This window comes from Barbus barbus (assembly GCF_936440315.1).
Source record: "Barbus barbus genome assembly, chromosome: 24".
NCBI lineage: Eukaryota > Metazoa > Chordata > Actinopteri > Cypriniformes > Cyprinidae > Barbus > Barbus barbus.
The window spans coordinates 3,817,269-3,841,901 of NC_136752.1; the positions used below are offsets into that span (position 1 = coordinate 3,817,269).

The 24,633-nt window shown below is 39.0% G+C and overlaps 1 protein-coding gene across 4 annotated transcripts in view; it reads left to right on the plus strand.

Moving 5' to 3' along the window:
* The first annotated feature begins 278 nt into the window (after positions 1-278).
* LOC306843376 (mRNA-capping enzyme) overlaps positions 279-24,633 on the plus strand; it is a 136,295-nt gene continuing 111,940 nt past the window's right edge. The window contains exons 1-6 of one of the 4 annotated variants that reach the window (XM_079374830.1): positions 279-405; positions 17,398-17,449; positions 17,551-17,774; positions 20,202-20,311; positions 20,665-20,768; positions 21,700-21,788. In XM_079374830.1, coding sequence (XP_079230956.1) covers positions 17,711-17,774; positions 20,202-20,311; positions 20,665-20,768; positions 21,700-21,788 — 367 coding nt within the window. In that variant the 5' untranslated portion in view covers positions 279-405; positions 17,398-17,449; positions 17,551-17,710. Of the gene's footprint in view, positions 406-1,668; positions 1,756-16,788; positions 16,829-17,397; positions 17,450-17,505; positions 17,775-20,201; positions 20,312-20,664; positions 20,769-21,699; positions 21,789-24,633 lie in introns of those variants that run through there. The other 3 variants (XM_079374829.1, XM_079374831.1, XM_079374828.1) reach the window with 3 other exon arrangements.

Here is a 24,633-nt window from a genome sequence, read left to right on the forward strand (position 1 = left end):
TTGCTGCAGTTCTGCTGCACAGCTGTATGCTGAAGAGCACCTTCTCCCACCCAGTGGCTGGGTGGTTCGGGGAGGACGCTGGGCGAGGGCGGCTCGCTGAACTTCGCTCCAGCATACGCCTTCTCTGCCTCCGACGAGAGCTCAGGAGAGTAAATGCTCACCCTCCTGAGGCCCTCAGCCGTGTTCTTCCCCATGTGTGGGGGGGTCTCCTGTCTTTTGGGAAGCTGAGTGTCGTCTGATGCGTTTCTTTGCTTGCTCCACTGTCTCCGTTTGTTCAGGTTTTCGGTGGTTTGCTCAAGATGGCTCGAGCTGTGGAGAGATGGTCTGCTGGGCTGGATTCCTCGTTCAACACTTTCAGTTTTTAACTTCAGCTGCTGAAGACAAATGGGAAACACTTAGGATCACGTAAGACCGTAAAACCACACTGCTAATATTCTCTCTGCCTCTACGTCTCACACCGTGGCCAGAATACCGAAACACATTGTGATCATTTTATTTGTGGTGTTTAGTAACGGAAGAGTTCGCAACACTTCTTGACAAAGCTTTGAATCCTTTCTGAATCATTGGTTTTGAATCTAACTGACCAGGTAACATGATTTCAACAAACACACTAGCTATGTTTCCGTCCACCTATTTTTATGCGCATTTTGGAATATCGCATAAAAAAAATAATGAAGATGGATGAAAACACCAAGATGCACATAAATCCTAAAAATGTGCATAAAAAAACTTATGCACACCTTTGAGTAGGATAAACTGCTTATCCGATAAGAAAAATGTGCATAAACTACGATGGAAACACATTTACAGAATAAATTCCTCCATGTGCATTGAAAAAGTGATGTGACTTTGCGCTATGAGATGGGATAACTTGACTAGCAGCGGACTGATCTCGCTCACAGCATCTATATGTTGTTATGGTCTGTTGTCAAAGTATTTCTGTATAATTGTCTTACACGACTGGCATCCACTTCAGAAAGCAATGACTACATTTATTGTGTTTCGTCTGCTCTCTCAAAGGCGCAAGTAATTTATCATAGGCCTATATGAAAATTATTATATTCAGTGGCTTCTCCTAGTTTTCTTAGTGATATTTAGTGCCAGTTTACCAGGAAGTGATGATTTTGTTCTCTTTGACTCGTTGGATGGAAACAGTACTTTATTCGCAAATGTTTTATGCGATATTCCAGTTTTGAGCATAAGTTTAATTCTTATCTTTGGATGGAAACATAGCTACTGTTTCTTAACTAAAACTTTGAACCAGTAAGTAATCTAAATAATATTTATAGAAGGAAATGAAAGTAGTCTCAAAGATTCAGGTGAAAAAAAAAGTTTCTACCCCTTAGTGTTCCAGAGTAATGAAACAGTAGCAAATAATCATTTTAAAATTAAAATATAATAATAATAAAAAAAACAACGTTCTTTGTTTGATAAACCTTCTATGTTAGCTTATTTTTGTTCTGCAATGGCTGACTTTAGCTCAGAATGGCCACACTGTCATCCACATTTTTCCTAACCCCCATGATGCTTTGCGCAAATTATGTGAGTAAACTGTAAACAATCGGTATGTTATAAATTAAATCAGGAGAGCAGAGTTGCGCATTATAACCAATCACACACGATTCTGTTGAGCTTAGGAATGCATTGGCCAATCAGAGAGGTTCAGATGAGTCATCAGTTTTGTTGAGTGTGAGCGCGTTCGCTGACTGAACTCTGAACTTCTCTCATCATAAACAACAAAGCGCAGATGTAAGAGTAAGTACAAAGAGATTAATTTAACAGTGTATACAGCTTCAGTGATTATAACAATATATATATACGGTATATATTTTTCCAGAGTGCTTAAATCGCCATAGATAAAAGTTTGTGATAATGTCACTTTCTGTATATAATTCATTCGCCGTTTGAATAACCATGGAAAATAAATGTTACATATTATCAATTTCTAATGTTTTAATTAAACTGTAATCACGTAAATCATGTAAATCAACTGTAATCATGTTAAATACAACTTCAGTCCCATTAAACATATTTTATTAATGTATTAATATTCCCTAATGTCACCCATGTCTGGTTCTTGCCTAAAAAAGACGGGTTTATGATATTTGTAGTAAATAGATTTGGCTGCTTATAGCCTTACCCTGGAGTTGGTTCACCCTCCGCCTATGTGAGCGAGAATGGAAGATGTAATTATTGTAATATGATGCTCTTTGTACTGTAATGTTTTCTCACCAGTGAATGAGACATGAGGTAATCTGACTCATCGTGCCGCTGGTTAGCCTCTGGTCTGCCTGATCCTGGTCATGTGATTTGGAGGAGGCGTGGCTTTGGAAAGTGATTTGCAGGAAGGGTGGGATCTTATGCTTTCAAAGCTAGCTTGATATTGCTAGCCTCTCCGAAATCACCTACCCTACCTTTAACAGAGTGAAATTAGCAGAGCAGTGGTTAAAGTAGAAATAGTGTATTTAAACTTCATAAGTATTTTTATTTTTACATATTATTTTAAACATTATGTGTACACAGTGCACTAACATTAAAACCATAAGTCTTTAAAACTGTTCATTTGACATTTTGGTCTTTCAGTTTATATACACTCTTGAACAAAATCTTAAGACCAGGGGAAACATTACAAGTATTCGCATTTCACGCTGGTGGATCGTAACCAAGTACTGCTTCAAAATACCAAAAGAAGATACAAAAACAGAGAATAGGCAATTTATTGAAAACTGCAGCGTTGTCCTGTTGAAAGACCCAGTCATTCCCACACAGACAAGGGCCCTCAGTCAAGAGGGATGCCCACTGCAACATGTCCACATAGCCAGCCGCCGTTAGACGCCCCTGCACAACCTAAAGATGCATTATCCCACTGAACGAGAAAGCACCCCAGATCATGATGGAGCCTCCTCCTCTGTGCCGCGTACAAAACATCTCCAGTGGGATCTCCTTGTCATGCAACTTAGGAAGCCATCAGGACCATCCAGGTTAAAATGTTCTCATCAGAGAATAAAACTTTCTTCCACCTTTCAGCGTCCCGTGTTCGGTGCTCCCTTGCAAATTCCAAACGGGCATGTTTGTGGCGTGAGAGGAGACGTGGCCTTTGAAGACGTTTTTTGTTCTTGAAGTCCTTCTCTCGCAGATGCCTTCTAATGGTTATTGGGCTGCAGTCAGCATCAGGAAAGGCCTTAAAGAAAGCCTTTTTGCCTTTGCCATCAGGAGGTCATGACAGTGTCACTGCCTGAAGGACAATGATACGGAAGCCATATTTTGGCACAGATTTATTAACTTTTTCAGGCTGTGGTCTTAAACTTTTGATCAGCTGATGAACAGCCTGTTTGAGTTTAAATGCAGTTTTCAATAAATTGCCTATTCTCTATTTTTTGTCTCTTGCTCCAGTCTCTTCTTTTGGTATTTTGAAGCAGTACTTGGTTACGATCCACCAACGCAAAATGCGAATACTTGTAATGTCTCCCCTGGTCTTAAGATTTTGTTCAGAAGTGTAGGCGTGGACCGGTATGAGATTCTCACGGTATGATAACCTTAGATAAAAATATCACGGTTTCACTGTATCACGGTTTTGCGATTACAGCTCTAAAATATGCTATTTTTTAAATGTCTGGATAAAAAACAACAACTTCTTTTCCCACTGAACAATATATTTTATTTTTAAGAAACATATAGAACATTTCGGAACAGTAAACATGTCAAGCTAAATAATTAAAATACATAACTGAATTCTTCTTAATTAAATTAAGTGCAGTCATTGTTGACCTGTAGCTCAACAATAATCAGAAAATAAATATTCTTTTTAATCCTTATAAATAAAAAAAATGCAGTCACTGGTGTGTTTTATGTCGTAGAATAAAACGTGAAAGTATTTGGAGCCTGTGTGAACCATGGACCTTATTTAAGGTATTTAACCAAAATCCCATTAAAAAAACCCATTGACTCTGGGACGTGTTAAAATGCTAACTCGCTTCCGGGTTTTCGCCTACAAACTGACATCATAGTTCCAGCGCTCTATTCCCCGCTCTGTGAAGTAACGTGAGGGATGAAACTAGTTGACCTTAGCTGTTAATTAGCCATGCTATCTGCCTCGGTAGCAAGCCAAATAGTATTTATTTCAAGACTGAAACAAACGGCGGGTGGGTGGCTCTCTGTCTTGATTGGGGTGACAGAGGGAGAAATGAAGATGATATATAGTTTATGTACAACCTGGAAGTATTTATTTAGCAATCGGTGCCAAAACGCCAGCTTCTTCGGCCAGCATGCTACACACAGGTGGCTCTCACTGACTGCGTGCTCGCACCAACCGGAGGAGGAGGAGGGGTCGTGTGTTACGCTCTTCGCTGCTCACAACTGAGGGAGTAGTGCACTTTCCGTCTTCGACGTAAAAAAACTGCTCATACCACAGAGACGGTACAACAGGAAATTTTAGTGGTTTTGAAACAGTGACTTTTCCAAACCGCGGTATACCCTGAAACCGGAGTGTATTTTGTTTCAAAAATGCTTCAATTTGCTTGCCTGAACTTGAAAATCATTTAAAAAGTTTTACACCTTCCTATCGTGATAACATAAAAAGTTATCTTAAAAACTGTGTCTGATTTCCAACATTTTATGATATCTAAAAGGCTCAGAATGCCAGTAATGGCCCATGTGTGATGCCCACATTTGGGACCATCCTGCAAAATTTGGGGTCTCTGTGATTTGCATTGAAAAAAAAAGAGAAGAATAATATTAAAATAGTACAAATAGCAGCTTTTGTGCTTGAAGCCCTAATTATAGAGGTCAGAGTCTCTCTTTCTGATGCTGAAGTGTCTGTCAGGATTCAACAAGAGCACATGGATAAACACTTCTGAGATTCAAACCCACAACCTTTCATTAATGTACCTATATCTTTAAACACTAAACTAAACCAATGCAAGACCAACTGGCTGAGGGCGTTTCTTTCTGGTGTCAGCTCTTGGTAGTTCAGGGCTTTGTGGTGGAGGGTCTGTTTATCACTATTTTTTAGGTGGGCATGGAATTGAATGGCCCTTTTTTGAATTGTGATTATAAATGGGTATAATCCTAATTCTGCTCTGCAGGCATTATTTGGGGTTTTGCGCTGTACTCGGAGCAAAACTTTGCATAGTTCGGTCTGCAGAGTCTCTATTGGGTGTTTGTCCCATTTAGTGAACTCTTGGTTTGTGAGCGGGCCCCAGACTCCACACCCGTAGACTGCGATGGGTTCTATTACCGATTTGATTATTTTTATCCAGATTCTGATTGGGATGTCAATTTTGATATTTCTTTTAATAGCGTAAAAAGCTCTCCGTGCCTTGTCTCTCAGGTCGTTCACAGCTTTGTTCAAATTCCCTGTGTTGGTAATATTTATGCCAAGATAAGTGTAGTTCTGCCTGTGCTCAAGGAGCATGTTGTCTAATTTAAAACTATGATGTTGGTCTTGGTTGCTGGGTCTTTTTCTGAAAATCATTATTTTTGTCTTTTTGGGGTTAACTGACAGGGCCCATGAATGACAGAAGCTGTGCAGGAGGTCTAGATGCTGCTGTAGACCCTCTTTAGTGGATCATCAGCAAACAGGAGGCATTTGACTTCAGTGTCTAGTAGAGTAAGACTGATCCAGAGCCCTGGCTAACTCATTTATGTATATATTGAACAGGGTAGGACTTAAGCTGCAGCCCTGTCTCACTCCACGACACTGAGGGAGGAACTCTGTGTGTTTGTTACCAATCTTAACAGCAAATTGGTTGTTTTTGTACATCGATTTGATGATGTCATATGTTTTTCCTCCGATGCCGCACTGAATTAATTGAAGAAAAAGACCTTCATGCCAAATGGAGTTAAAAGCTTTTTTGAAGTCAATAAAGCATGAGAAAATTTAGCTTTTGTTTTGGTAGATTTGCTTATGGATTAAGGTATGGAGAGCGTATGGTCTGATGTGTAATATTTTGGTTGGAAGCCAGTTTGACACTTGCTCAGGACATTTCTGTCTCTAAGAATATGAGCTAGTCTGCTGTTTAGGATGTTGCAGAAAAGTTGACCTAGGTTGCTGTTTACACACATGCCACGGTAGTTATTGGGGTCAACTCTGTCTCCGTTTTTATGGATTGGGGTGATTAGGCCTTTGTTCCAAATGTTGGGGAATATACCTGAACTAAGGATGATATTGAAGTGCTTGAGGATGGCTAATTTGAATTTGTGCTCCGTGTATTTTATCATTTCATTTAGGATGCCATCGACACCACAGGCTTTTGGGGTTTTCAGGGTTTGTATTTTGTCTAATAGTTCAGCTCGTGTAATTGGAGAGTCTAAAGGCTTCTGGTAGTCTTTGATGGTCGACTCTAAAACCCTTAGTTTTTCGCACATTGCATTTTGTTCCTGATTGTTTTCTATATTACTAAAAAGGTTGGAGAAGTGGTTTATCCAAACATCTCCATTCTGGACGGCTAGTTCTTGATGGTAAGATTTGTTTAGTGTATTCCAATGTTTCCAGAAGTGGTTGGATTCTAAGGATTCTTCAATTTCTTTGAGTTGACTTTTTGTGTTTTGCTCTTTTTTCTTTCTTAAAGTATTCCTATATTGTTTAAGTTTTTCATAATAGAGATGACGGATGTTCTCATTGTCAGCATCTCTGTGTTTCTGGTTTGATAGGATTCTTACTTCTTTCCTAAGTCTCTTGCAGTCATTGTCAAACCATTTCTCAGTGGCATGTGGTCTTTTTGCTTTTCTTTTTGTGGTTTTTAAATTTGATAATGTTGCTGAGACCTCAAATATTCTGTTCAGCTTGTCTACTGCTAGGTTTGTACCTTCACTGTTGTGCGGGAAAGGAGTGGCGAGGAATTGATCTAATAGGACTTGAATTTTTGTTTGACCAATTGTACTTAGATATGTATCTTTACTGTTTTACACATGAATGTGTGTATCTATCTTAGTGTATTTTACTATGGTCTGATAGTGGGTTTAGTTGGCTGACTGTGAACGCTCTGAGGGAATGTGGGTTAAGGTCTGTAAGAAAATAGTGGACTGTACTGCTACCAAAAGGTGAGCTGTAGGTGTATCTACCGTAGGAATCTCCTCTTAGTCTGCCATTGACTATGTACATAGTGTGCGACACAGATGAAGAAGATGTGTTCTGCTTTTGTTTGTTGTTTTATCATAATTGTGTCTTCGTGTGTGTATAGGTGGGGGGGAGGACGTCACCTCCAGGCAGGTGTTTGTCCCCCTGAGAGTTAAGTGTGTCCAGTTCTTCACCTGTTCTTCACATAGGAAGATGTTTTTCTCTGTTGCGGTGACTGTCCTATTAATTTCTAACCATGTATAGGATTGTCCTGTTTTAGCTACTTTGACGGCATGAACAAGATTTGATCTGTACCAAATAAGCATGCCTCCTGAGTCTCTTCCTTGTGTCACTCCAGGCAGTTTAATAGATGGGATGAGGAGTTCTCTGTAGTCTTTGGGGCAGCCGGTGGGTCCATCTCTGCTCCATGTCTCCTGCAGGATGATGATGTCTGAATTTTTTATTTCTGAATTGAAATCTGTGTTTCTGCTTTTGAGGTCAAAGGTAGATGATCTCAGGCCTTGAATATTCCAACTTGATATTATAAATGCTTTGTTGTTCATAGGGTCTTAGTTTTGTTGATAAGTTTTGACCTATGACAGTAGGTGTGAGCAGATGAGGTTGACCATCTGACGGATGTCTCTTAGCTCTGTTGTTGTGGCTTGCACTGGTGCTGTTGTGGGTTTTCTGCTCACAATCTGAGCATAGCTGTGACTGCCAGGGGCCTGCTGTGTATGAGGGGGGTAGGGGGTTGGCAGGAGTGGCTTTGGTCTGGCCTGATTCACTGAATGTGAGGATGTGAGGGCTGGGAGAAGATGCTCAGGTGTTGGCTGGGATGGTCTTAGCATGTGAGAGTGCTGTTGTCTTCAGGATGTTCTCTCTGGGGGTACACTGTGCTTTCTTACAGGTCTGGGTGGAGTTTGTTGGACTCTGTTGCTCCTGGGGGTGCTGTTGCGGTTCCGATTCAGGGCCACATCTTTGACGGTCCTGGCGAAGACAGGAACAGCTGTTTTGTACAGATGGCCATGGTCGTAGAGGCATGTGAAGTCCAGGGTGGGGTGGTGTGCCAGGTGCACATTGGGTTTAAGCGCACAGGCACGGGAGAGGTTGGCATTCACCCGCTGGATAGTGTCAGGATGGAAATCTTTTCGGGGCAGCAGTGTGGAGATGATAATTTTAGCATTTTGGAAGGTGGTTGAGGCCTTTTCAATCACTGTTTGTAATGATGTAGCCATCCTGTCCTGTTTGTCTCTCAGGTCGTTTGTGCCGGTGTGGATTATTATATGGCTTGGGGATCCCAGTTTGTCTACACTTAGCGATTTGAGTGCGCTCTGAGTGTTTGGACACCAGAATTTGGTCACTGTGTTTGGGAAAGAGTTTATTTTCATCAATAAATTTTCCATTTGATTCAATTAAAAGAGCGACTTCTGGTTTTAGTGTTCCTTCTGTTGATGTGGAGGGGTCGTCTGAGTGTGATGTGATCTCTCTCTCTCTCTCTCTCTCTCTCCCTCTCTCTCTGCGCATGCGTGAGCGTTTGTTGAGCGAGTGTGAGGAGCGTGCGGTGAGTCTGAGTGTGATTTCTTCCAAACTTTTTTTGTGTTTGTTTGTTTTGTTTTGTTGTGTGTGGTTACTTGTTGTTAAAGATTAAGTCTCGTTGTTAAAGAAAGTTGTGGGTGTCCGCTCCCGGCATAATTGTTTGCCGGGAAGCATGGCCACTTCAGGTGCAGTAAACTGTGATTGTTTAACTCGACGCCATGGAATTAAAGTTATGTGTAGGGTTAGTGTGGAGGAATGTGTTTTGGCAGTTGGTGGCGTGGTGGGTTGTGATTCCATAGTCTCTGCGTCTAGGATGAACAATGCGATTGTTCTGTTTCTGAATTTGATCGAAAAAGCGAATGAGGTTGTTCAAAAGGGAATTGTAATTAACAATGAACTTACACCTGTACTTCCTCTTAGCAGTCCGTCTAGAAAGATTGTGATATCGAATGTCCCTCCTTTTGTTTCTGATGAATGTATTGCTAAAGAGTTGTCTTCATTCGGTAAGCTAGTATCACCTATTAGGAAAATAGCTTTTGGCTGTAAATCACCTCTGTTGAAGCATGTAGTGTCTTTTCGGAGACAAGTTTACATGATCTTGAAAAACAACACTGATGAATTGAATTTGTCTTTTAATGTTAAAGTTGAGGGTTTCAACTACACAATCTATGCAACATCTGAGAGCATAATGAAGTGCTTCGGCTGCAATAAAATTGGTCATCTGATACGTGCCTGTCCTAACAAAATGGATGGAATTGATGCTGCTCAGACAAACTCTCAGAGTAATGTTTCTGAGGTTGTGTCCGTCACAGATGTTGTTGCAGCATCTATTGCTGATGAACCAGTCGCTGACCTGCCAGTTGTGACTGAATCAAAAAACCCCACTATGGCCGAGGTGGTTGCAGGTACTTCTGTTGTAGCTGATTCAATGAGATCTGAGATGACTGGCATAAAAGGAAACACCACTGTAGTTACAGATAATATATCTGAAAAAACTGTCTGTGAGGTTGGTGTTGAATTGGAGATGGAAACTGAGTCGATCTTCAAAGTCCCCACTAAAAGAAAAAAAGTTTGTCAAAGTAAGGTGACTAAACAAATTAAAAAAGACAAAAATGAGACTGAAAGTACAGTATCAGACAATGATGGTGACTCGACGGATTCTAATGCTTCTGGCTGTTCATATCTTTCATCACAAAATGAAAATGAATGTGAAAATCAGCCAACAGTTCATAAAGCTGAAGAAATTAGTAAGTTTTTGAGAGATACAAAGGGGCTACCAGGAGTTCAGGTTGAGGACTATTTTCCCGACTGTTCTATTTTCATTAATGATGTAAAGATCTTGATGAAAGAAGGTGCATTTGCTGATAAGGAAGTATACCGTCTGAGGAAAATTGTGAGTAAAATCAAAAAGCAAATCCTTAAAGATGGAAAACAAGATATGGTGTAATTCCTTTTTGATCTTAGTTTTGTTGACTGTTTCATTTTTTTTTAAAACACCATTAATTATGAGAGATTTTAAAATTGGAACCCTCAATCTGAATGGTGCTAGAGACAGTCAGAAGAGAATGTGTTTGTTTGAGTTTATCAAATTAAAGCGTCTTGATGTTACCTTCGTTCAAGAAACACATGGTGATTTAGTTAATGAGATAGACTGGAAAAAGGATTGGGATGGTCAAGTTTTTATGAGTCACTTGTCCTCCAATAGTGGAGGCGTAGCTGTTTTGTTCTCAAGACAATTATCACCAATTTATTGTGAAGTAGAGGAAATAGTTAAAGGGCGCTTTTTAAAAGTGAAAGCAAAATTTGAGGGTGTTATAATGACTTTTTTAAATATTTATGCTCCCATGAAAGGGTTGGTTTTTTTGATACATTTAGTGCTGTCATTAAAGATGTAAGTTCAGAAGAATTACTATTCTTAGGTGGAGATTTTAATTGCACAGTAAATGAAAAATTGGACAGAAATCACTTGGAGCCGCATATTGCCTCACAAAAAGCACTCACACAGTTAATAAGAATGTTTGACTTATGTGATGTGTGGAGGAACATACATAATAAGAATAGACAATATACTTGGGCACATAGCAGAGACAACCTAATTTCAATGGCACGACTTGATAGGTTTTATGTGTTTAATTTTCAAGTTAATTTTGTTAAAGATTGCAAAATAATCCCAGTTGGTTTTTCAGACCACTGTTCAGTCATTTGCAACATTTTTGTTAATTCTGTGAAGTTAAAGAGTGCTTATTGGCACTTCAATACATCACTTTTAAATGATGAGAATTTTCTTGATGTTTTTTCTGCGTTTTGGGAAAATTTTAAAGAACAAAAACAGCTTTATAGTTCATTACAGCAGTGGTGGGATTGTGGTAAAGTTCAGATTAAGCAATTATGTCAAGAGTACACTTTTAATGTTACTAAAGCAATGATTCAGTCAATGAAAGAGTTAGAAAACGAAATAGTAAATAATTTTAATACAACAGCTGTTACAGGGGATAGTGATGATTTTGAAACTTCCAAATCTAAAAAAGATTTACTTGCAGATTTATTAGGTGTGAAAGCACAAGGTGCATTAATTCGTTCACGTTTTCAAAGTATTACACAGATGGATGCACCTTCTAAGTTTTTTTTCAATTTAGAAAGAAAGAATGGTCAAAGTCGCATTATTCACTCGTTACGATCTAATACAGGAAAGTTACTTACTGAGTCAAGTGAAATACGTAAACATGCTGTTAATTTTTATTCAGAACTATATAAATGTGAAGTGCTTCAAGGAGAAATTGAGGACTCTAGTTTTTTTAAGGATCTTCCAAAGATTGATGAAGAATCTAACACTATGCTTGAACATCCTTTGTCACAAAATGAATTGTATACAGCTATGATGAGTATGGAAAATGGGAAGAGTCCTGGTATTGATGGAATTCCTGTAGATTTTTATAAGATTTTATGGCCAGTGATTGGTGAAGATCTCTTTTTGGTTCTTAATGATAGTCTAAACAATGGCTTGCTGCCATTAAGCTGCAGAAGAGCTGTTATCGCTTTGTTACCAAAGAAGGGAGATCTTCAAAAAATAAGTAATTGGAGGCCAGTTTCTCTCTTGTGTGCTGATTATAAAATATTATCAAAAGCTCTAGCTACAAGGTTAAGCAAAGTAATGAGTCAAATAGTACATCCTGACCAAAATTATTGTGTACCGAATAGATTAATATTTGATAATATCTTTTTGGTTAGAGATGTTTTGGAAGTTGCAAAAATATTAGGTATTGATTGTGGTTTAATTTCTTTAGACCAAGAAAAAGCTTTTGACCATGTAGAACATGCATATTTGAGACAAGTTTTAGAGGTTTTTGGTTTTAATCCAGTTTTTATAAAAATGATTGAAGTTATGTACAGTAACATTCAGAGTGTACTCAAAGTCAATGGTGGTTTGAGTGCTACTTTTGAAGTACGAAGGGGAGTCCGACAGGGCTGTGCTATGTCAGGAATGCTGTACACCCTGGCCATTGAGCCTTTACTTCATAAATTAAGGTCTGAGTTGAATGGTTTTTCTATACCTCACTGTAATGTTTCTTTGCACCTTTCTGCCTATGCTGATGATGTTATTGTTTTTATTTCAAGTCTTGATGATGTTAAGAAAATGGAATTTATTGTTAATGATTTTAAAAACATTTCTTCTGCACAAGTCAACTGGGGAAAGAGTGATGCCCTACTTTTGGGTGATTGGAGTGGGAATCCCCCCAATTTACCTGGGGGTTTGATCCGGAAGAGAGGTGGTTTAAAATACCTTGGAATTTTTTTAGGTGATGATGACTCTGTTCAAAAGAATTGGGATGGTATGTTTGAAAAGATTAAAGGACGGTTACAAAAATGGAAGTGGTTACTACCTCAATTATCCTATAGAGGACGTACACTTATAATTAATAATCTGGTGGGATCCTCTATATGGCATAAACTTGCTTGTGTTGATCCACCTGTTGGACTTTTACCAAAGCTTCAAGGAGAGTTGGTGAATTTTTTCTGGGACAACTTGCATTGGACCCCTCAAAGTGTTATTTTTCTGCCAAGAGATGAAGGAGGTCAAGGCGTAGTTAATCTTGTGAGCAGAGGAGCAACCTATCGATTGCAGTTCATTCAGAGACTATTGTTTGGACCTCAAGGTCTAGTGTGGAGGCCTTTGGCACAAAGCATTTTACGTGAAGTGAACAGATTGGGACTTCATGCTGCACTTTTTTTAATGGATTATGCTTTTTTAGATTTGAATGGACTGCCATCTTTTTATAAAAGCCTTTTTAAAGTGTGGAGGCTTTATAAACATCAATGGACAGAGTCAGCTACATCCCTTTTTTGGTTGCTTGAGGAGCCAGTGATTTTTGGGAGTCGTCTTGATGTGTCGGGAGATGATACCCCAGGCCTAAAAGATTTACTTGTGTCTAAGAAAATGTTACAACTGAGAGATATTGTTGACAAAGCAGGATTTGGACTAAATGATGCTGAAAATGTTGCTGCATACATGGGGATAAGATCAGTAAGGTTTGTTAAAAAATTTCTGAATAAACTGAATGGAATGTTGAATGTAAAAGAAAAACATTTGCTTGAGAACTATATACGGGGTCTTTTTTTCCCCGATGTTAAGGATTGTTTTCCTGAAGTCAGAATTGTACCTGACCTTGAGAATTTCAGGTCTAATAATCCTCTATTATGTTTGACTGAAAATGAGAATGTTGATTTTTGTGATGTTAAAGGAAAGGTGATATATAGATGCATTGTGAAAATACTTAATAAACATATATTGAAAGATAAAGTAGATACAGTATGGAGAGATAAATTGGAAGTGGCAGAGGGAGTAAAACCAGAATGGAGAATATTATACAAACCACCATTGACTAAAAGGGTAGGGGATTTGCAGTGGAGGATATTACACGGTGCCATAGCTGTTAATGCTTTTGTGTGTAAAATGAATCCCAATATAAATGATAAGTGTCCTTTTTGTTTAGAAAGAGAAACAATATTTCATTGTTTTATTGATTGTAAACGACTTTCTCCACTTTTTGATCTTTTAACTTTTTTATTTTCATTATTTGGAGTTTTTTTCACAAAACAATGTTTTATATTTGGTGTCAAATATACTAGACTACAGAAATATAAATGTCAATTGATGAATTTTGTTGTTGGTCAAGCTAAATTAGCAATTTATATTTCCAGGAAAAATGAAATCGAACAGAGAAATGGAAAGCATATTGTGTCAGGTTTTAAAAATATGATTAAATCAAGAGTTGTTGTTGATTTTAATTATTATAAATTGATGAATGCAATTGATGTTTTTAAGATTGAATGGTGCTGTGATGTTGGGTTGTGCTATGTACTTAATGATGAGTTGTTTTTTATTAATGAGTTGAGATAGTGTTATAAAGTTTTGTGTTAATTGTTAAAATAATGGTTAATAAAGAGTTTGTAAAAATAAAAAAAAATCTCTCCCTCTCTCTATCTATCTCTCAATTCAATTCAGAAAGCTTTATTGGCATGACAAAAACATACATTTTGTATTGCCAAAGCATTAAAACAACAGAAAATGATTTAGAATTTCTGAACATTTAGTAAAGCTTAGAGAAAATAATAGTAATAATGAAACTAAATAAAGGCATTATTATATAAACACATGGCTAGTTTTAGCAACAACAAAAAAATGCTAAATGCGACTGTGTTCACTGAGTCTGTACATCGTCAGTGTTTTCCTGAGTCTCACATCACTCACGGCGCTCAGGTAGATCGCAACAGTGTATTCTCCATTTAGGGCCGATTAACATTCCAGTTTGTGCTGGTTTTTAATGGTGTTTGTCCAATGGGTGATGTACTTGTGTTTTTCTGTGTTTATAATGTGTGTGATGAGTGTGTGTGTGTCCTGAGGCTGGCTGATCTCTGTGTGTGTGAGCTCAGTCAGTCTCAGCACCAGCTGAAGGAGGGGACTCTTACTTACGCTCAGCTCTTGCTGTTTTAGGGCTTTGTAATGGTATGTGTTGGGGTCGCTTGTTTTTAGGGGTTTCCAGAATTTCAGGGCTCTTTTTTGAATGTTTAGAAGCAGAGGGTATTGGCCTAATTCTGCTCTGCATCCGTTGTTTGGAGTTTTTCTTTGGACTTTGAGTAATATTTTACAGAAATCAAAATGTAGAGTTTCGATCGGGTGTTTTTCCCAATTTAAGAAGTCAAATTTTATAGAAGGACCCATATAAAACAATTGGTTAAATTATAGATTTGAAAAGTTTGAGCCAGATTTGGATTGGGATGTCGATTTTAATGGATCTTTTTATGGCATAGAAAACCCTTTGAGCTTTCTCTTTGAGTTCATTCACAGCCAAAGCAAAATGACCGTTTGGGGTTATTTTCAGGCCGAGGTAAGAGTATGTTTTTGTGGTTTCAATGGTTCTGTGTGATAGTGTGAATGTGTGTGTTGGTCCCTGAGATCTGGAGCGTTTCTGGAACATCATTACTCTAGTTTTTTGGAGGTTGACCATCAGGGCCCAGGTCTGACAGTAATCCTCCAGCAGATTCAGGCTGTCCTGAAGCCCCTCTTCAGTGGGCGACAGGAGGACCAGGTCATCTTATCTCTGTGTCGTGTAGAGTGAGACCTTGAAAGGGGGCATGTTCTAATATGTTGGCCAATTGGTTGATGTAAATGTTGAAGAGGGTGGGGCTTAAACTGCATCCCTGTCTCACTCCACGCCCCTGGGGGAAGAATTCGGTTCTTTGGTTCCCAATTTTAACCACACAATGGCTGGCTGTGTACATTGATTTGATCAAATCATAGAATTTTCCCCCTATTCCACTGTGGATAAGTTTTAGGTATAGTCCTTCATGCCAGATTGAATCGAATGCTTTCTTGAAATCAACGAAACGAGCAAAACATTTTCCTTTGTTTTGATGGACATATTTGTCAATTAGTGTTTGTAATGTAAAAATGTGATCGGATGTGCGACATTTTGTAAGAAAGCCAGTTTGGCATTTACTCAAGGCATTGTGCTTCGTAAGGAAGTGTAACAGTCTGGTGTTTAAGATGCTACAGAACACCTTCCCCAGGTTACTGTTCACACAGATGCCTCGGTAGTTGTTGGGGTCTAGTTTATCTCCGGGGCTGATGAGGCCCTTGTTCCAGATCTCAGGGAAGAACCCGACACACAGAACATCATTGAAGAGTTGTATCATGGCCAGTTTGAAGCTTTGCTCTGTGTGTTTCAGCATCTCGTTCAGGATGCTGTCGACACCACAGGCTTTCTTGGGCTCGAGGACCCGTAATTTATCTTCCAATTCTTTCATTGTTATGGGGAAATCTAAGGGGTTTTGATTCGCTTTAATCGATCTTTCTAAATTGTCTAGTTTATTAATTATTTCATTTTGATTCAAATTGTGAATTTCGGATGGGCTATATAATTCTTGGAAATGAGTTTTCCACGTCTCCCCATCTTGGATGGACAGAATTTCTTGATTTGGTTTGTATAATAATTTCCATTTATCCCAAAATTTGTGTGAATTTATAGATTTTTCAATTTCTTCAAACTGGTTTTGCAAAAACTGTGCTTTTTTCTGCCGGAGTGTGGCTTTATATTGTTTTAGTGCCTCACAGTAGTGAAGTTTGACTGTGAATGCTCTCAAAGAGGAAAGGTGGAGATCTGTGATGGTATAATCTACAGTGCTGCTACCGAGAGCTGAGCTGTAGGAGTCTCCTCGCAGTCTTCCGTTGACGATGTACAGAGCCAGTCCTCGGCAGAGCTGCAGCAGCTGCCGTCCGTGAGCGTTCACTGTCTGATCACAGTTTTCTCTGGCGGGGTAAGAAGGGTACAAGTCGTTATTGCCAGTGATGAATCTGGTACCGTGTGATTCTAAGAAATCTAATTGTTCTCCGGTTCTAGCGTTTAAATCACCCATAAGCAGCACATTTCCCTGGGCCTGGAAATGGCTGATTTCTTGTTCAATGTTTTGAAAGGTTTCCTCTTTGAAATACGGAGACTCGAGGGGGGTATATATATATGACATACAGGAAAACAGGCTGAGATGCTGATATTAATACTTTTTGTATTTTCAGCCACAGGTGGTATTGATCTCTTTTAACTAATTCTATGGCCAGTTCAGATTTAATCCAGATGATCATCCCTCCCGAGTCTCTCCGCTGTGTGACTGATAGTAATATTATCTCTCTGTATCCCGAGGGACAGCCAGTGAACACATCTCCTCTACACCAGGTCTCCTGTAAGATGATGACATCTATCTCTTCAAGTTCTTTCATAAAGTCAGAATTGCTGCTTTTTAGGCTGAAGACTGATGAGTTTAGACCTTGAATATTCCTTGTAGAAACACTAAGTGATTTCATCACAAACTTTTAAAATAGTCAGTAGGCTATGGCTTGTTTGCCATTTTTAGAAAAGAGAATGATACAAAAATACAAGAAAATAATGAATGATGGAAGTAATGTTATAGTAGGAACTCAAAAACAATTAAATTACATGTACACTTATACTAACAATGTGGCTTGGTAAATGGTATATTTAAGTATTTTTTTTTTATTTTTTACCACTGTGTAAGTCTCTCTCCCGCTCTCTCTCTCTCTCTCTCTCTCTCCTCTCCTCTCTCTCTCTCTCTCTCTCTCTCTCTCCCTCCCTCCTCTCTCTCTCTCTCTCTCTCTCTCCCTCTCTCTCTCTCTCTCTCCCTCTCTCTCTCTCTCTCTCTCCCCTCTCTCTCTCTCTCTCTCTCTCTCTCTCCTCTCTCTCTCTCTCTCTCTCTCTCTCTCTCTGTCTCTCTCTCTCTCTCTGGGTGTCTAGCACCCCCTACTGGTCGCCTGTAGTCACTGCTGTCGGGGTTCAGTGGTAAAAGGTAAAAAGCACAGAACTGCGGAACAACGTGGAGAATTACTGTTTACTTCTGAGCAGTGTTTGAGAAGCGGACGCCTCATGGAGCTCATCTCATGACTGCAGACCCGAGGACGAGCCTCTATACAGCGCGAAGCTCTTGATAAAGCCGTGAACCGCTAACAGTGCCGGGGTTTGTGGGAAGTGAAGGGCCCAGGCAGCAGCGGATCACCGGAGATCCTCCAGACCGGGCTCGGGTTCGGGCTCTGTCTCTATCCGCGGGAGCATGTCTCAAACCGGAGCTCCTCCGCGATGGAAGAACTGTCCCAGGAGAGGACAACCTGTGGCTGGTGAGCATCTATCACACACTTGTCAACAAAGCTGATCTTGAGTAATCCACACTCGCTCTCTAATGATACAATGATCTCGGTTCTTCTTGGTATTATATTAGAGAGCATAAGCGCTGATCTGCGTGAGTGCAGCTTCAGTAAACCTGATTAAACTCAATGCTTTCAGTCGAACAGAGAGTTAGCTACATTAGCCTGAGCTTGTTCATAGCACTGATTTACAGCTAACATTGCACTGCGTCGTGTGCCACAATAAACCAATGATGACTTAACTAACGTTACGTGTATCTTTAATTAGGAACATGTGCGACGTCAAAGTAGATACAAGGGCCTCTCTAAACTTGTTTTGTATGGTTTTTAGTTGAGTGGCTAGCCAGATTAGCTTCACTACACGCAGATCAACACAAGTACGTCACTGGGTAAGAGGCGGGATTACGCGCGCTTGACTCATGAATATTAATCGACTTGTGTTACGTTCGGACTCCTGATTTGCTGAGAGGCAGACGTCATCCAGAGATTAACGAATCGTACTATGATGAAGGCGCAGTTTAGGAATATTAATGAATATTAATGAGCAGAGCCGTTGAGAAACACTCCCATAGGCTTCCGTGTTTCTCAACGGCTCCTTGGAAGCTCTGGTTGGTGGAGGCTGTGACCTAATTAATATTCATGAGATCGGACATAGTATGGCTTGTAGTGTGATCACCATACAGGAGGGGTTCCTAACATATTTTGAGCATATTTATAACATTCAGCTGAGTACCTCAACAATATTTCAATTGGTTTATTCCCTGAGATTTCTATTGTTTTTATTTATATAAATATAGTACATATATTTATATAAAATAAAAAAAATTGAGCAACGCTATTAAAGGGGTCATACATTGCTAAAAATTGAAAAATTGAAAAACATAAAAAAAAAGAACTGTTTTCTTATTTTTCTTTTTAATATTAAATAAAAAACGAATGAATGGAAGATACCCTGATTCACACTGCATCTGAATTTGAGTGGGGAAGCCACATTGCTTTATATGGGAGCCCCCTATCCCGTCATAAAGGCATCAAAAGGTGCAACAAACACAACAGAAAAGACTAAACAAAAAAAGCATAATCTGAAATGTTTTATCTCTCTCTCATACACACACACACCAAATTGGGGCCAAATTTCTTTGTAAAATTTCTTTTGGATGAATTTGTCTGTTTCTTTTATCAGATTTACCAACTGTTATAACATCTCTAGTACTTTCCTTTCAGGAAGCCAAAGCTAATTTAAAGCTTCTGGTTGCAAAGCAGTTGGAGAGTTTTTTTGACTGCATCAATAATAAACTTTAGCACGAATTTAGCTATATTCCCCAAAATCAGCTCTCACTATCTTTTCACAGGCAAGTGATTTCGTCCAGGAATCTTAAAATCGAAAAAAAAAAAAATGAAGGGGTTACCTACAGCATTTATCAGATCTTTCTCCATGTGTGCGTGCATCCATGTTGCTTAGTAACGAACACGTGTGCGGCAGAATCGCGTAATTTAACCGGAAACAACAACATCCTAATTTCTGATTGGCTGATTTATCTCCGTATAACTCGAGAGTCCAGAGAGCGATGAACTCGGCAGAGAACTTGCCTCCGTATTCCCTCGTCTATTAATTGTACATATAGCGGGACAAGTTATCCCTTTCTCAGCGTGAGAAATACAAGGTGTGGCGTGAGAGCATGTGAAGTGCTTGAAATGAGTGAGTCTCACGGTGAATGCGTGAGACTTGAGAACCCTGATGTCTGCATTTGTGATCGGAGAAACAACAAGCACTACTCTACACAGCTCAAAACTCACGTTTGTGGCAGATTCTTTAAAACATACTTACAGGCTGCGAGTCAGAAGCGCCAGACTGTCCTTGCAAAGTTGGAATTGCCCCACTTTATAGAAACAGCTTTCAGGCTAATCTCCCAGGTTCAGGAAATTGTCCTCCGTAAAATGCGCTGCACACACTCTAATATTTGGGTTGAACTGTTCTGGAACAGTGTTGTAAATACAGCTTAACCACTGATTTCTAGTTGTGTCCTCTCTTGGAAGCCCAAATAAAGTACTTTCACAACGAAACACAGCGTCTCCAGGACTTGGCAGCAATAATACTACAGTGAGAATAAAAATCACCGCCCTCTTTCTTTGCGTACACATTTGGGTGGTGTTTTACTAATCTCCTCACACCGTGACGTAGACATGTGGGGGCGTGTTTAAATGAGCTGTTTTAGGGGGCGTGGTCAAATTAAATTTGCTACATGAATATCATTAATTGAATACCTTGGTATTACCATCTTAGGCTGTCATTGTACTGTAGTACCACAGCAGTAGTCTTTGTAAAGGTTTACTGTACCAAATCATCATTGTGAGTGTTTATTAAGTTAAAGTACATGTCATGATGATTTCTCTCTGCAGGCAAATTTCTGCCCATGAAAACCATGCTTGGACCGCGGTATGATGATAACGTCCCAGAGGAGAACAGGTTTCATCCCAGCATGCTGTCCAACTATCTCAAAAGCTTAAAGGTATATGGACATCCACTTAAAGGGATAGTTCACCCAAAATTAAAAACTGACTTACCCTTAAAGTTGTTCCAAACTTCTGTTTCTTTCTTCTGAATGTTGGCAATCAAACAGTAGGTGGCAGCCTCTCACTTCCATGGCATATAAAATAAAAATACTATGGAAGTCAATGGCTACCGTCAACTGTTTGGTTACCATCATTCTTTAAAATATCTTCTGTAGTGTTCAACAAAAGAAAGAGACTTTGGAACAACTGGAGGGTGACATAATTGTCAATTTTGTGTAAACGATGCCTTTAAACTGATATGTAATGCTCTTGTGACTGAGCGGTGTTAATGATGCTGACCTGTCCTCAGGTGAAGATGGGTTTGCTGGTGGACCTGACGAACACCAGCCGCTTCTATGACCGGGCAGAGATAGAAAAAGAAGGAATCAAATACGTCAAACTTGCCTGCAAAGGGTATGTGACTTACAGAAACCCAATGCTGTGTTGCTTTTCTTGCATTTGAAATATTAACCGCTTGTTAAGTTTTGACGTAAGAAAAACTGTTTCTGGGTCCAAGCCTCAACTCGTTTCAACTGAGAACGAGATACATTTAAGCTATGCTTTTAAAAACTCCTGGTGTACACTACTGTCTTTGGTTACGGCATTCTGGACACCAATATTTTATTGATTCGTAAAAGATGAATCTGGCCTTCTGAGATTTTGTTTTGGAGATAAAGATCATGTTTTTTTGGTAGTCCTACATGCATCACACCGTGAGTGTATATTAGCACCATTTGTTGTTTGCTTTTGGCATCTGATAGAGCGTTTGGACCCGGAAATAGTGACACGTGACTTCAGACTTAACAAGCGAACAGCAGAAAGATCCCAGCAAACATAACAGATTTCAGAATTTCATTTGGCATCGCATTAGGTTTTGTCACAGTACAATGTTAAATCCTAAAATACTCCTAAAAATCAAATGATCTGTTGTATTTTTACAGCGCTGTGCTAATGATGCTCAATAATAGACCTTGTTGTTTAGGGTTACAAGTACAAGGATAGGGCATAAATATATAATGACATAAATTAATCAGACAATACAGATGTTTTTCACTTGCTTAGATGTTAAACACAACCAATCTGACAGCATGCTCTAAAAAACAAATAACTGCTGTATGAATTTAGGGCCCGATATGCTTCAAGCTAAATAAAAGAGTGAATTGGTGTGATGAAGTTTAGCACAAACGTGGCCTTTTACCACTAAAAGAAGAATGAAAAAGAACTTTGTTGAGAGTATATTAATTCTCTTCTGTGTGAACCTCAGCTCTTCGCAGCTGAAGACTTCAGTATGACATGCTAGCTTTGGTCTGTCACCTTCATACGGATGTGTTTGTGTCTCGTTCAGTCACGCCGAATGCCCCGCAGCAGAGACGACAGAGATGTTCATCAGGCTGTGTGAGCACTTCATAGAGAAGACGCCCACAGAGCTCATCGGTAAGAACAGCCCGCTCGCGTCCGCCAGCTTTGCTTGATTTATTGTTGTGTAGCACCTTAAACCCTGATGTCTACAATTACACCGTGTCCTGTCCAAACACATTTGTCTCGCTGGAAGTTGTCCATATGAGTTGTGTGCTGTATTCCACAAGAAACGAAGTATTGTTCACTGGAAATATTCTCCTTAAATATAGTTGTGCATGTATATTCTGCAAGATATTTAGCAGAATGATTTTACACCAAACACCACTGTGGTTCGTGGTTTAAACATATGGCACGTTTGAATATGTTTAAAGTAAAAATGCTGTGCTAAGCAACACGATTACGGCCAGCCGGAATATATTTAATATTTAATATGCGGTTATATGGATGCAGAATGTTGGACCAATGAGATTCGACTGTGGACAGGAATAGAAACCGAGCCCAGGAACAAAACGTTCAGGTTATCATTTGCAAAAACAGATATCAGTTTTTTTTTCAAAAATCATGTTTTTATTGAGTTGTATTTTTTTTAGTTATTTTATAACTTAATCAAAATAAGATGAATTGGAATGCACTATGAAAATCATCTGATTTTACAAATGAACTCTTCATTTGTTGATGAATAATGTCACGTCTGGTTAGAAGACATGTTATAGAAAAACAAACAAAAAAAAAGCAGAAATTAAATTGTTCTTATCGCAAAGAAAATATTAATGGATTTGGTTTTTAGTTATTTTAAATAAATGAAAATCACCAACTTGAATAAAACTTTTTTTCATAAGTATCTGAAATTGAATAAAGTTTTTTTAAGGTCTAATGAAAGTAAAAATTGTAATGTAGTACTTAAATATGAATAGGAATATGGCTAAATCATCCAGTCCTGATGTACTGAGCAGTGACAGTCGCTCATCGTGTCCGGATAAATGAGGCATCATGGGAGCTAAGTGACAGATGCAGACTTCATTGAGTCACTGACACGCAGCAATGAACTCTATGAATAATTCTTATCATTTATAATTTGCAGCAAATAACTGTGATATGAAATATATATATATTTATGTCATAAAGAGCAGAGTTGACTCAAATCAACATGACTGTGCCAATAACAAGTGGAAGTCACAAACTTTGTTGCAGAAATGAAATGATTTCGATGCTTTACATCACAGCACTGAAATAGACATACTGTTTTGACCTCTCATCTGTGGCATTTAATCGGTCAACAGTATTGTGAAATTTAGGGTCTCTTAGTTGCTTATTAGCATGCATATTACTAGAATATTAGCCATTTATTAGTAGTAATTAAGCACGTATAAATGCTTTATTCTACATCCCTAATCCTAAACTTAACAACTACCTTACTAACTATTAATAAGCAGCAAATTAGGAGTTTATGGAGGGAAAAGTTGTAGTTAATAGTGAAGAAGTGTTCCCTATTCTAAAGTGTTACCATTCAAATATATCAATTTTAAGATATGTTTACCTATTAAAGTATTTTTATTCTCTATTTTATGAACTAAACGTTGGCTTTTGTTTGGTACTGAGATCCCGATCGTCCTGTTAAAGACTGGCTGATATTCCTCCAGCATTGTTCTGCATGAGCTTGGCCTGCTGGAGGTGATCTTGAGTCGTGTTAATGCGCTGCCTACAGAAGCTGCTAAATGAGAGGAATAGATGAATGTCATTGTTATCACCACGGCAGCAGTGTGATTGACACCGCAGGGAGCATGAGCAGCAGCGACACATGGAGAGCCGGAGGAAGACATGGCAAACTCTAGATTACTGTAACTGGGCTTCTCTGATGATTAATCAGGTACATAAGCTACACTGTCGCGTGACTAAATCACTGTTGATTTCTACTGTCATGCTCCCCTTTACACAAAATAGATCTTGAATAAAGTTACAGAATAGGACCAGGGTGTATGTAACTAGATTCATAATTCATCAGAGTATTTTAGACTGTCTAGACATTTTATTAAATTGATTACAAGGAAATCATTTGTGTTTGCAAGCACTCCTAGTACTTGTTGAGGGAAAGCATGCTAAGTAGTAAGAGTCAACATTTTCACTTGGCAGACAATAAAACAGGCAAAACAGTCCTGCAGACTTTCACTCAAGGAGGAACCAAACTCTCTAGAGCCCAGAGTATCACAGAGACTTGAAGATGTATTATTTTGACTTCTAAGCCAACTAGCCACTAAAAAATACACAGTGCAGGTCACGCATCTCTTCATTCCTTAGAATATGATTCTAGAATGAACTTTTTGCCACACTTGCTGTTAGTAAATATTTGATATTATTAAAGGGGTCATATGATGCGATTTCAAGTTTTCCTTTCTCTCTGGAGTGTTACAAGCTGTTCATGCATAGATAAGATCCCTGAAGTTGCAAAGACTAAAGTCTCAAACCCTTTCTAAAAGTTTAAGACTCGTTCCTAAAACGCCTCATTTAAACACCCCCCCCCCCCCCCCCCATAAATCTATGCCACTGTGTGTGAAGATTTGCAAAACACCGCCCAAATGTTTACGCAAAGAAAGAAGGCTGTAGAGAATAAGTCTTTAATGCAGCCAGTTCCAGTTGTTGCTTGTTTTGGGGAGTTTCTGCCTTTACTCTCCTCTCCAGCTGCTGAAATTCATGTTCAATCTGATTTAAATCTGGAGATTGACTTGGGCAATCTAACACTCCTTATAAACTCCTTGACTGAACTGGCAGGGTGTTTTGGGTCATTGTCCTGATGCAATATGAAGCACTTCCCAATGAATCTGGTGGTATTTTCTTGAATATTGGTAGGCAAGATGGTTTTGTACCCTTCCAAATTCATTCTGCTACCGTCATCATATATCAAGTCATCAGTAAAGTTGAGAGG